This window comes from Pseudophryne corroboree, chromosome 2, assembly GCF_028390025.1.
Source record: "Pseudophryne corroboree isolate aPseCor3 chromosome 2, aPseCor3.hap2, whole genome shotgun sequence".
Classification (NCBI taxonomy): Eukaryota; Metazoa; Chordata; class Amphibia; order Anura; family Myobatrachidae; genus Pseudophryne; species Pseudophryne corroboree.
Window position 1 is genome coordinate 163,380,075 of NC_086445.1, and position 13,706 is coordinate 163,393,780.

Here is a 13,706-nt window from a genome sequence, read left to right on the forward strand (position 1 = left end):
CATTTCCTGCAAGCAGGATTGTCTATGGGCCTCAAATTGGGGTCCATTAAAGTTCAAATTTCGGCCTTATCAATTTTCTTCCAGAAGGAATTGGCGTCAGTGCCTGAAGTACAAACTTTTGTCAAAGGTGTACTACATATACAACCCCCAATAGTGCCTCCAGTGGCACCGTGGGATTTGAACGTGGTTCTAAATTTTCTCAAATCTCATTGGTTTGAGCCTTTAAAATCGGTAGATTTAAAATACCTTACATGGAAGGTAACCATGCTGTTGGCCCTGGCTTCAGCCAGGAGAGTTTCGGAGTTGGCAGCTTTGTCATACAAAAGCCCATATCTGATATTCCATTCGGACAGGGCAGAATTGAGGACACGTCCTCAATTTCTCCCTAAGGTGGTTTCGGCATTTCACTTGAACCAGCCTATTGTGGTGCCTGCGGCTACTAGCGACTTGGAGGACTCCAAGTTACTGGACGTTGTCAGAGCATTAAAAATATATATTTCAAGGACAGCTGGAGTCAGAAAATCTGACTCGTTGTTTACATTGTATGCACCCAACAAGTTGGGTGCTCCTGCGTCTAAACAGACGATTGCACGTTGGATATGTAGTACAATCCAACTTGCACATTCTGTGGCAGGCCTGCCACAGCCTAAATCTGTAAAGGCCCATTCCACAAGGAAAGTGGGCTCATCCTGGGCGGCTGCCCGAGGAGTCTCGGCATTACAACTTTGCCGAGCAGCTACGTGGTCAGGGGAGAACACGTTTGTAAAATTTTACAAATTTGATACTCTGGCTAAAGAGGACCTGGAGTTCTCTCATTCGGTGCTGCAGAGTCATCCGCACTCTCCCGCCCGTTTGGGAGCTTTGGTATAATCCCCATGGTCCTGACGGAGTCCCAGCATCCACTAGGACGTTAGAGAAAATAAGAATTTACTTACCGATAATTCTATTTCTCATAGTCCGTAGTGGATGCTGGGCGCCCATCCCAAGTGCGGATTGTCTGCAATGCTTGTACATAGTTATTGTTACAAAAATCGGGTTATTACTGTTGTTGTGAGCCATCTGTTCAGAGGCTACTTCGTTTGTGTTATCATACTGTTAACTGGGTTCAGATCACAAGTTGTACGGTGTGATTGGTGTGGCTGGTATGAGTCTTACCCGGGATTCAAGATCCTTCCTTATTGTGTACGCTCGTCCGGGCACAGTACCTAACTGAGGCTTGGAGGAGGGACATAGGGGGAGGAGCCAGTACGCACCATGTGACCTAAAAGCTTTTTTAGATGTGCCCTGTCTCCTGCGGAGCCCGCTATTCCCCATGGTCCTGACGGAGTCCCAGCATCCACTACGGACTATGAGAAATAGAATTATCGGTAAGTAAATTCTTATTTTTTCCTGAATCAGAGGAATTGAATGATGTATGTGATGAACCGTGGGTTAACCCAGATAGAAAAGTGCTAATTTCAAAAAAGTTATTGGCATTATACCCTTTCCCGCCAGAGGTTAGGGCGCGCTGGGAAACACCCCCTAAGGTGGATAAGGCGCTCACACGCTTATCAAAACAAGTGGCGTTACCGTCTCCTGATACGGCCGCCCTCAAGGATCCAGCTGATAGGAGGCTGGAAACTACCCTAAAAAGTATATACACACATACTGGTGTTATACTGCGACCAGCCATCGCCTCAGCCTGGATGTGCAGTGCTGGGGTGGTCTGGTCGCATTCCCTGACTGAAAATATTGATACCCTGGATAGGGACAGTATTTTACAGACTTTAGAGCAATTAAAGGATGCTTTTCTTTATATGCGAGATGCTCAGAGGGATATTTGCACTCTGGCATCGAGAGTAAGTGCGATGTCCATATCTGCCAGAAGAAGTGTATGGACACGACAGTGGTCAGGTGATGCGGATTCCAAACGGCATATGGAAGTATTGCCGTATAAAGGGGAGGAATTATTTGGCGTCGGTCTATCGGAGTTGGTGGCCACGGCAACTGCCGGGAAATCCACCTTTTTACCTCAGACCCCCTCCCAACAGAAAAAGACACCGTCTTTTCAGCCGCAGTCCTTTCGGTCCTATAAGAAGCGGGCAAAAGGACAGTCATATCTGCCCCGAGGCAGAGGAAAGGGTAAGAGAGGGCAGCAAGCGGCTCCTTCCCAGGAACAGAAGCCCTCCGCGGGTTCTGCAAAGCCCTCAGCATGACGCTGGGGCTTTACAAGCGGACTCAGGAACGGTGGGGGGTCGACTCAAGAATTTCAGCGCGCAGTGGGCTTGCTCACAGGTGGACCCCTGGATCCTGCAGGTAGTATCTCAGGGTTACAGGTTGGAATTCGAGAAGTCTCCCCATCGCCGGTTCCTAAAGTCTGCTTTGCCAACGTCTCCCTCAGACAGGGCGACGGTATTGGAAGCCATTCACAAGCTGTTTTCTCAGCAGGTGATAGTCAAGGTACCCCTCCTACAACAGGAAAAGGGGTATTACTCCACGCTATTTGTGGTACCGAAGCCGGACGGCTCGGTAAGACCTATTTTAAATCTGAAATCTTTGAACCTGTACATACAAAAATTCAAGTTCAAGATGGAATCACTCAGAGCAGTGATAGCGAATCTGGAAGAAGGGGACTTTATGGTGTCCCTGGACATAAAAGATGCTTACCTGCATGTCCCAATTTGCCCTTCACATCAAGGGTACCTCAGGTTCGTGGTGCAAAACTGTCATTATCAGTTTCAGACGCTGCCGTTTGGATTGTCCACGGCACCTCGGGTCTTTACCAAGGTAATGGCCGAAATGATGATTCTTCTGCGAAGAAGAGGCGTATTAATTATCCCTTACTTGGACGATCTCCTGATAAGGGCAAGGTCCAGAGAACAGCTGGAGGACGGAGTAGCACTAACCCAAGTAGTGCTGCAACAACACGGGTGGATTCTGAATTTTCCAAAATCTCAGTTGACCCCGACAACACGTCTGCTGTTCCTGGGAATGATTCTGGACACGGTTCAGAAAAAGGTGTTTCTTCCGGAGGAGAAAGCCAAGGAGTTATCCGAACTTGTCAGGAACCTCCTAAAACCAGGAAAAGTGTCTGTGCATCAATGCACAAGAGTCCTGGGAAAGATGGTGGCTTCTTACGAAGCAATCCCATTCGGCAGATTCCACGCACGAACTTTTCAGTGGGATCTGCTGGACAAATGGTCCGGATCGCATCTGCAGATGCATCAGCGGATAACCTTATCGCCACGGACAAGGGTGTCTCTTCTGTGGTGGTTGCAGAGTGCTCATCTGTTAGAAGGCCGCAGATTCGACATACAGGACTGGGTCCTGGTGACCACGGATGCCAGTCTGAGAGGCTGGGGAGCGGTCACACAGGGAAGAAACTTCCAGGGAGTATGGTCAAGCCTGGAGATGTCTCTTCACATAAATATACTGGAGCTAAGAGCGATTTACAATGCTCTAAGCCTGGCAAAACCCCTGCTTCAGGGTCAGCCGGTGTTGATCCAGTCGGACAACATCACGGCAGTCGCCCACGTAAACAGACAGGGCGGCACAAGAAGCAGGAGAGCAATGGCAGAAGCTGCAAGGATTCTTCGCTGGGCGGAAGATCATGTGATAGCACTGTCAGCAGTGTTCATTCCGGGAGTGGACAACTGGGAAGCAGACTTCCTCAGCAGACACGATCTACACCCGGGAGAGTGGGGACTTCATCCAGAAGTCTTCCACATGATTGTGAACCGTTGGGAAAAACCAAAGGTGGATATGATGGCGTCTCGCCTCAACAAAAAACTGGACAGGTATTGCGCCAGGTCAAGAGACCCTCAGGCAATAGCTGTGGACGCTCTGGTAACACCGTGGGTGTTCCAGTCAGTGTATGTGTTTCCTCCTCTGCCTCTCATACCCAAAGTACTGAGAATTATACGGCAAAGGGGAGTAAGAACGATACTCGTGGCTCCGGATTGGCCAAGAAGAACTTGGTACCCGGAACTTCAGGAGATGCTCACGGAAAATCCGTGGCCTCTACCTCTAAGACGGGACCTGATTCAGCAGGGACCGTGTCTATTCCAAGACTTACCGCGGCTGCGTTTGACGGCGTGGCGGTTGAACGCCGAATTCTAAGGGAAAAAGGCATTCCAGAAGAGGTCATTCCTACACTGGTTAAAGACAGGAAGGAGGTGACTGCACAACATTATCACCGCATTTGGAGAAAATATGTTGCGTGGTGTGAGGCCAGGAAGGCCCCCACGGAGGAATTTCAATTGGGTCGATTCCTACATTTCCTGCTAACAGGATTGTCTATGGGCCTCAAGTTGGGGTCCATTAAGGTTCAAATTTCGGCCCTGTCGATTTTCTTCCAGAAAGAATTGGCTTCAGTTCCTGAAGTCCAGACTTTTGTAAAAGGAGTACTACATATACAGCCCCCGGTTGTGCCCCCAGTGGCTCCGTGGGACCTTAATGTAGTTTTGGATTTTCTCAAATCCCATTGGTTTGAGCCACTCAAATCGGCGGATTTGAAATATCTTACATGGAAAGTAACCATGCTACTGGCCCTGGCTTCAGCCAGGAGAGTGTCAGAATTGGCGGCTTTATCGTATAAAAGCCCATATCTGATTTTCCATTCGGACAGGGCAGAACTGCGGACGCGTCCTCATTTTCTGCCTAAGGTGGTGTCAGCGTTTCACCTGAACCAGCCTATTGTGGTGCCTGCGGCTACTAGCGATTTGGAGGATTCCAAGTTGCTGGACGTTGTCAGGGCATTGAAAATATATATTTCAAGGACGGCTGGAGTCAGAAAATCTGACTCGCTGTTTATACTGTATGCACCCAACAAGCTGGGTGCTCCTGCTTCTAAGCAGACGATTGCTCGTTGGATTTGTAGCACAATTCAACTTGCACATTCTGTGGCAGGCCTGCCACAGCCTAAATCTGTCAAGGCCCATTCGACAAGGAAGGTGGGCTCATCCTGGGCGGCTGCCCGAGGGGTCTCGGCATTACAACTCTGCCGAGCAGCTACGTGGTCGGGGGAGAACACGTTTGTAAAATTCTACAAATTTGATACCCTGGCTAAAGAGGACCTGGAGTTCTCTCATTCGGTGCTGCAGAGTCATCCGCACTCTCCCGCCCGTTTGGGAGCTTTGGTATAATCCCCATGGTCCTGACGGAGTCCCCAGCATCCACTAGGACGTTAGAGAAAATAAGATTTTACTTACCGATAAATCTATTTCTCGTAGTCCGTAGTGGATGCTGGGCGCCCATCCCAAGTGCGGATTGTCTGCAATACTTGTACATAGTTATTGTTACAAAAAAATCGGGTTGTTCTTGTTGTGAGCCGTCTGTTCAGAGGCTCCTACGTTGTCATACTGTTAACTGGGTTCAGATCACAAGTTGTACGGTGTGATTGGTGTGGCTGGTATGCGTCTTACCCGGGATTCAAAATCCTTCCTTATTGTGTACGCTCGTCCGGGCACAGTATCCTAACTGAGGCTTGGAGGAGGGTCATAGGGGGAGGAGCCAGTGCACACCACCTGATCCTAAAGCTTTATTTTTGTGCCCTGTCTCCTGCGGAGCCGCTAATCCCCATGGTCCTGACGGAGTCCCCAGCATCCACTACGGACTACGAGAAATAGATTTATCGGTAAGTAAAATCTTATTTTTTAATAACTTTGTGTATTAAACAAAGTTTGTATACATTGAGCCACAGAAAAGAAAGGTTTCACTATCTCACTCTCACTCAAAAAAGTCCGTATTTCGGAATATTCCGTAATTCGGAATATTTGGATATGGGATACTCAACCTGTAATACAAGTGCATAGTCTGGAACCTGATCCCTAGAGGAAGGAGTGGGCCCTCAGACAGTGGGGCCTACCGGTGGTTTCCCTGGTACCCCTGTGGGCCAGTCTGACCCTGGATATAGATATATATCTGTCTCTATCTATCTATATCTATCGATCATACCTCCCAACATTGAAGTAGAGGAAGGAGGGACATCTTGGCGCGCCCGCGACCGAAAAGGGGGCATGGCCTGTGTATAAGGGGGCATGGCTTCGCGGGGGGTCTCCCGCGATCGCCAGCCACGCCCCGTTTTCGTCACTGAGGGGGCATGGCCAGCGCTCTGTGAGCTGCTGGCATGCCCCCTCTCCCTCTAACTCACTGGAATAGACGCTGTGCGCACAGCGTCTATTCAACGCTGCTCTGCTCTCAACTGAGCATTGACTGATCAGGAGCCTCCTAACTGCCCCCCCCCCCCCCCCCCCACCGCGGGACACTGCGGCCCGCGGGAGGGACAGCGGGACAGACCCAAAAAAACGGGACTGTCCCGCGAAAATCGGGACAGTTGGGAGGTGTGTATGTGTGTGTGTATGTGTATATATATATATATATATAAATTTATTAATTTATTTATTTAATTTATTGGTTAAGTTAAATATTTGTTTTGCAGAGATGTCCACCTCTTAGTTTTTCTTCCTTTTCTGTACTGCACAGCTAGGTTAGAAAATAACCATGAGACATGGAAGGGGCATGAGTTCTACACTGATATTTGTGTGGGGTTTTTTGTCCCCCCAACTTCATCCTAGTAAAAGAAAGTGGTACTTACAGGACGTTTATCTAGAATACGGTTTAGAGCCACATCCAAGAGGAAGGGATTTGAGGATAACTGTTACTGCTGATGCTTGCACTGTAGAACTGAAAGCCTGTCTCTAGCCGTTTGAGTTCTGCTATGGATTATATATTGCTGTGGCTCCTATGTTATGCAGTGCCAAATGAACAGACTCCCACTGTTACTATTCAGATCGTGTTACACATTTTGTGCCTCTGAACACTGCATGCAAATCTACTGCAGTGGTGCTCTACTGCCAACAATATTCTTAAGTTGCCATGGAGATTGAGCACTTTCTGAACCTCAAACAATAGATTTCCCAACCTGTAATCAATGTCCTATATAAGCTAGAGAGATTTTAAAATAGGAGTTGTAAGAATTGGTTATTCCCAGGTTAATTTCTTGACACGCCATCTGGCCTGGAATATAAATCATGCGCCACTTGAAATAGGGGCTTGTCCTTGGTGTTTTGGATCCTTCACACTCTGACTGTGCAGCAATCTGAAGTTGCTGTGTCCTGCATAGTGTGGAGATGGGAAACGGTAATAGTTTCTAAGGAGAATGATGGATGTTATCAATTGTGTACTGTAACTGTTAGTTATGGCACTCATTAATGCTGTACATTAAGGAAAGTCAATGTGAAATTAGTATTGCTGTAATAAACAATGACCCAGAGTCTGCTAATTGTTCTTTTGTTACAATATATCTTGAATTGTTTTTTTCTAGGACTCCTTAAACAGTCTGCATGAATCTGTCCCTGCTAATCTAAGATCTCTCTTTTAAGTGTTATACGTTCAGGCAGAATTTCTTTCCTTCCATGGGAGCACCATTCAGTTCAGCGTGAATTGAATAGCGCCGGGATGGAGCTACCAGAGCTATTCAATTGAGCGCACGGTTATGCCGGACTTGAGGATTTCTTCTTGCAGCCCTCTAGGGGTGCGAGCAGAAACCTGAGAAACTACTGCTGTGATGCTGTTTTCTGCCCTCAGCGGAAACTGTATCGTGCCAGGCACTTCAGTCTGAAAATGCCAGTTCTTGTGACTAAACACCATGGGCCTGGATGTAATGGGTGCAAGGTTTTTAGGCACATTCCAACTAGCACCTTCTCGATCTTTGAGAAGGTGCGAGTTGGCGCCACAACTCGCAAATGTAATGCAGTGCAAGTTTTTAGTAAAAAAAACCTCTACCTGCATGCAAGATCTGGTGAAAAAACAGACCAGAAACCTAGTGGGTAAACTGAGTTCCATTACATAGTGCGAGTTTGACAGAAACATGCACAGATCAGTGAGATGTATGCATGCATCTGTCTGTAAAGGTAAAGAAAGTGTTAAAAAAAAAAAATATAAAAAAAATGCAGGCCCCCCCCCCCCCCCCCCCGTTCCTCCCCCGAAATCATAACCAGCCCGGGATCTTTGATCTGGTCCTAGCTGCAAAAATACGGGTGATGAGGAAGAGGATGTGTAGGGTTCCTCCATATTTTAACAACCATCACCAGGCACCTGGTCCGGTCCTGGTTCCAAAAATATGGGTGGAAACAGTAGAGGTCCCCCGTATTTTTGGAACTAGCTCCGGACTCCACTAGCCAGGGAGGTAATTCCAATTCCACAGCCGGGGGGACACTTATACAGGTCCCTGCAGCCCCCCCCCCCCCCCCCCCCAACTAATCACCCCTGGCCCCAGATTCACTGGGGGAGTGGGGACCCCTATAATAAAGGGGTGTCCCTCACCCCCCTCCAGGCACCTGAGGACCAGGGATGAAGCCCGGGGCTGTCCCTGTCTTTTACAGATACCAGCAGGCCCTTTAATGCCACATTCACCATGTCCCAGCATGCAGGGGAGGCTTGCTGGGACCTGTAGTTCCACAGGTAAAAGACAATATATATTTATTTTTTGACACAATGTCTATCGGCACACCACCCACAGCCCAGGGGTGGCAGGGAGACTCTGGCTTCATCCCTGGCCTTTGGATGCCTGAAAGGGACACACCTTTATTATAGGGGTCCCCACTCCCTCAGGGAGCCCCTGCCAGGGGTAACTAGTTGGGGGGAGGGGGGATGCTGCGGCCGCAGGGACCTGTATAAGTGTCCCCCGGCTGCTGCATTATCTCCCTGGCTAGTGGAGCTCGGTGCTGGCTCAAAAAATACGAGGGATCCCTACGTTGTTGATTTTTTTTTGGGGGGGGGGGGGATGCTTATGGGAGGTACCTGCATGCCTTTTTTTTTTTTTTTCCACATACCTATTTAAACACTTTACAGATAGAAGAAGCATGCACGGATCTGGCTGGTCTGTTGTGCATGCTTCTGGTCTATTTATTGGCAAGATTTTGCTAATGTTTTAGGTGCAAGTTGTAAACTCGCATGCCCAAGTTGTATGTGTGCAGTGGCAAAATATCTGGATGCGAGTTTGCATGTTTCCGCCCCCCATTACATTTGGTCGAGTTTGCAAAATGTGCAGGTTTAGCGCTAAACTCGCACTGCATTACATTTGGCCCCATGTTTAAGACGTGAGAACTGGCATTCGCTGACTTAACATTGCGCTGAATTGAATCGAGCCCCTTGTTTCTACTTTATTCTTGTGACTGTCTATACTGTAGAGGTTCCCTAGAGTAGCCGCTTTTCTTCACCGCACTCTTAGGCCAACTGTTTCATATTGAGGAATTCAGCAAAGGGGAATTGTGCTTACATGTCATTTAGTTCTGTGGTTGTAGATAGGGTTGAACTACTTCTGTTTGTCCACACATTTTATGATTGGCAGACACACGCACTGGTCAGTCACCTAGGCCAGTGGTTCCCAACCTCTGTCCTTATGTACCTCCAACAGTTCATGTTTTCCAGGTCACCTAGCAGTTGAACAGGTGTATTCGTTACTCACTGATACATTTTAAAATGTCACTTGCAATCCTGTGAGGAGACTTGGAAAACATGAACTGTTGGGGGTACTTGAAGACCGAGATTGGGAGCCACTGACCTAAGCCATAAATTTGATTTGGTGCCACGGCACCCAGTTTTGGTACCACTGGACTATAATTTTGCCCTCTTCTGTAGATTGACTTTTTGTTCTGCTTTCTTAATAAGATGAACTACTATTAAATATTTACGGTGTCATCCCCTTCAGTTTTTTTATTTTCTGTTTGTGTTTTTCATTTCTAGATGGAGTTACTGATGCCACCAAACCAACAGGAGCCCAGCCCTGGCACAGCTGTCGGAAATTAATATATGTTAGACCTAATCCTAAAACGGGTGTCCCTTTAGGTCATTGGCCGATACCAGAATCATTCTGGCCAGATCAGAATTCTCCAATGCTGGTAAGTACAGAAGTGCTGTGCACCAGTTTTACAGGTAGTGTTGTACAGTGCATTTAGGGGTCTATTTGCTAAACCTTGGATGGAGATGAAGTACCAGCCAATCGGCTCCTAACTGTCATGTTACAGGCTGGGTTTGAAAAATGACAGGAGCTGGTTCGTACTTTATCTCCGTCTACTTTACCTCCATCCAGTGGACTTTAGTAATTACTAAATAGGGAAAACCAGAGAATCATAGTTTGCCGGTCTGTCCTTTTTTTTTTTTTTAAATGTATTTATTTTTCACAGTTGTTCTTAATATTTTCATATCTTGTAGAAACCTTTCTGAATCCCTTCAGAATCTAAAATACCTGAACCAGTATGTTCGGGGTGGGGGATGGGAAAGTGCATCTGTATAGCTCTGTGCCCCTGTAGTTGATTAAACCTCATTCATATGCAGCAGTTACAAAAGTGGCAACTACAGAGTACAACAAAATATCAGCCAATTTACTGGAGGGAAGACCTAATTAGACAATTTTATTCTCAAAACTATGAATTTTCTTTAAATGATACAAAATGAGTGATGGTGGACTACAGTAAATGAGTATATGTGTGACTCAACGTTGTTCAGAATAGAATGTGCCCATTAGTCTTATGCTTTAATATTGCTCTAATTGAATTATTGCTACTCCCTGTTAGAAACAACTATCCATTTTACCTTCGTATTTGGAAGTACACTGCCAGCTTGTGCATGCATTCTGCCTCTTCTATACACAGGCTTGCTTTATTGTTCAGCATTAGACTTTACACTGGTAGGTGTAGTGACCATGGCGTCTATCTACTAAACCTGGAAGAGAGAGAAGAGAGAGTACCAACCAATCAACTACTAACTGTCATTTTTCAAACACAGCCTAGAATTTGGCAGTTAGGAGATGATTGGTACTTTATCTCTGTCCACTTTATCTCTCTCCAGGCTTAATACATTTGCCCCAATATCTCCATCCACTTTATCTCTTCAAGGGGGATATCCAATTAGCCCTGGTAATTTTACCAGGGCTAACTGTCCTGCCGGGGACTGTCCTATTAGCCCCGATAATCCGGAACGAGCAGCGGCTTATCGGGGGTTATCTAATGCTGCACTGGTTGCTGGCTCCTGACCGCTCCTGGTGCAGCTCTGCAGTTCCGGCTCCATCCAGTCACATGACTGCTCCCCATGTGACCGGGGGCGGGGGAGAATGGGGGATTTGGGTAGTGGCGCTGCCCCAGCTACCCCGCTGGAATTAAGCGCATAGTGCCGGCTGGCCGCGGTGCTGTCCCAGCCTGCTTCTGCTACTGTGGGTAAGGGACACTGCAGGTCGCCGCGGTTATCAGGGCTTTTGTTTCGCTTGCCTCAGGCAGGCGAAACCAAATTCCCGGAAACAGTCCCATTTTAATGCGAAAATGGGGCTGTTTCTACCATAAACACACAGGTTTCATTGAACCTGTGTGTTTTCTGTAGGTCAGCTTTTTTTTGTTTTTGTTTACGGGTGTTCCATATTGGATAGCCTGTAAAATAAATAAATAATAAAAAAAAAATTATAACAAAATAAAAAAATCAGTGAAACATCGGAAAAAACACAAACCAGATGTTAATTCACCGGTAGTTGATATCCTCCTCCCCAACCCCCAAGGCTTAGTACATAGACCCCCATGTCTTCTGAGGGTGACTGCTAACACGAAGGCTGCTGCAACTGTACAGAACACGTTTCAATTGTGTTAGATGCGTCCCTTTTATAAAGTATGACATGCTCTTGTCATTAGCTTGTGCTGAGAATTGCAATGCATAAGACAAGTGTTGCTGTAGTTAGTTCTACCTTGCTATTTTAATGCAACAGCCCCCCAGGAGTGCTCATCCCATTGTGAAGTTTTCCTGCACCAACTCTGAGCCAATGGTCATAGAAAAGTTGCCATTTGACAAGTATGAATTGGAGCCATCGCCGCTGACGCAATATATTCTGGAGAGGAAATCCCCACACACATGCTGGCCGGTGAGTGCTTGTGTATAGCTATTGGAAATGTGTGTATGCTACAAATAAAACAGAGATGCTTGACTTACTGATTTGTAGTTACAATAGGCCTGAAGCAGAGGGAGTACTGCACCAGTTGGGGTTGCGTGTCTTTCATGTATTCATACTGTGCTTGGTCGCAGCAGTATGCATGTGATTGCACCTGTACATATTTGTGCCTAGATGGGCAGAATTGGGCAAGGAGTATTCTAACGTAGACTAAGTACTGTACAGTAGGGGCACATTCACACAGTGGTATAAACCTGCACACTGGGAAAAATCTAGTTGAGTAGAACGGTGGCCCTGTGAAGTTAGTGAATGACGAAGGTTGCTAGCAATATAGAACTGCTTGTGATAGGTGGTTTGCAAATGTTCCCCTGGCACGTATTGGTGCTTGGCAGTGGTTGCTCCAGAGGTAGGGCTGCAACCTAGTCCAAAATTCAAGCCACACCAGCTGCCAAACGTCGCTGGCCGTTGCTGTGTCTCCCCTATTTAGATTGTGCTGCAGCCCCACCTCTGGGACTGCCACTGATGCTTGGCCTAGATTGTGTGTAGAAGCAAACTTTTTATTGTTTAATGTGTGTGTACTTGGAGTTTCTGCTCCATTACAGGGGTTATTACAGTTTAATGCCCAATAGGAAATGCAGTTTTGGGGGATTTTTTGCTCATCAAACATTTGCAACATGGATCTGAAATGTCAGACATGATGACGGTGGTCAGAATACCGCTGCATCCCGATAAGAATACTGACAGGGGAAGGTAAGTATACATACCTTCCCCAAATGGCCCACTAACCCCCCCTCCCCGCTGCTAAAACCCAACCTTCCCCAGTGGTGCCTTAACCTAACTATCCATGGCCTGCAGCCTTACCCCTCCCCCCAGCAGTCTAAACCTAACCACCTAACCTAAACCTAACAACCTAGTATCGTTCAGGATCCCAGGTGTTGGTATGCCAGCATCGACATTCCGGTCAGTGTCGGGATTCCAGCGTCTGTATTTAGACAGCTGGGATCATGACCGGATCCCGTAAATTGGATGGGAGTCTGCCATAAACCAGATTCGGATGCTACGGTTACCTACCAGAATGTAACCTGAGCTCTGTTGTTGGGGTTAAAGACTTATTTTGGGATTCATGATGCCTATTTTGTGAGGAACTCTGCTTTGGTCCAAATGTATAACAAATGCTCACATAATTAATATAAGTGTAGCTTAACCTAGATAAAATTATAATTAATAGCCCTTTCTTTAGCAGTTACTGTGTACTCTCTACTCCTCCAGAGTTCTTATAGTACTAGTACCTGTAACTGGTGTGTGTTGTAGGCCTGATGTTGTAGACAGGTGCAGCCTTTAGCTAGTTTTACTCTTGACCTACATATGAGCAGTCAGTGATCTATAGATTTCATGATAAAGCTACATAACCATTAAATTTTTTATTTAGTTTCTGGGAAAGTGTAATTTGAGCACCTGATGCATTTGTTTTTGTTCCAAGGTGTTTGTGGCAAACAGTGCGAAGTACAGTGAACTTGGTCATCCTTTCGGCTACCTGAAAGCCAGCACTTCCCTAAATTGTGTGAACCTGTTTGTGATGCCTTATAACTACCCAGTACTACTTCCTTTATTAGGTAAGTCTCTGGCGCTACCGCTCTTCTTGGGTGACCGTAGTGTACTAGTTCATGGTTCTGGGCCTCTGAATTATATTTATTTTAGCTACTGTGTGTGCAGTTGCACATTGGGTTTATTAACCTACATCCATGTGGTTATGTTCAGCTTGCAACTCGTTTGCCGTGAATGTTGTGCCTCTGAC

General features: G+C 46.7%; 1 protein-coding gene across 1 annotated transcript in view; it reads left to right on the forward strand.

Annotated features, from left to right (window-relative positions):
• Positions 1-13,706, forward strand: part of INTS6 (integrator complex subunit 6) — a 143,851-nt gene that overhangs the window by 97,564 nt on the left and 32,581 nt on the right. The window contains exons 7-9 of the mRNA XM_063951958.1: positions 9,727-9,881; positions 11,732-11,884; positions 13,392-13,524. Of these exons, the coding sequence (XP_063808028.1) occupies positions 9,727-9,881; positions 11,732-11,884; positions 13,392-13,524 (441 nt within the window). The remainder of the gene's footprint in view (positions 1-9,726; positions 9,882-11,731; positions 11,885-13,391; positions 13,525-13,706) is intronic.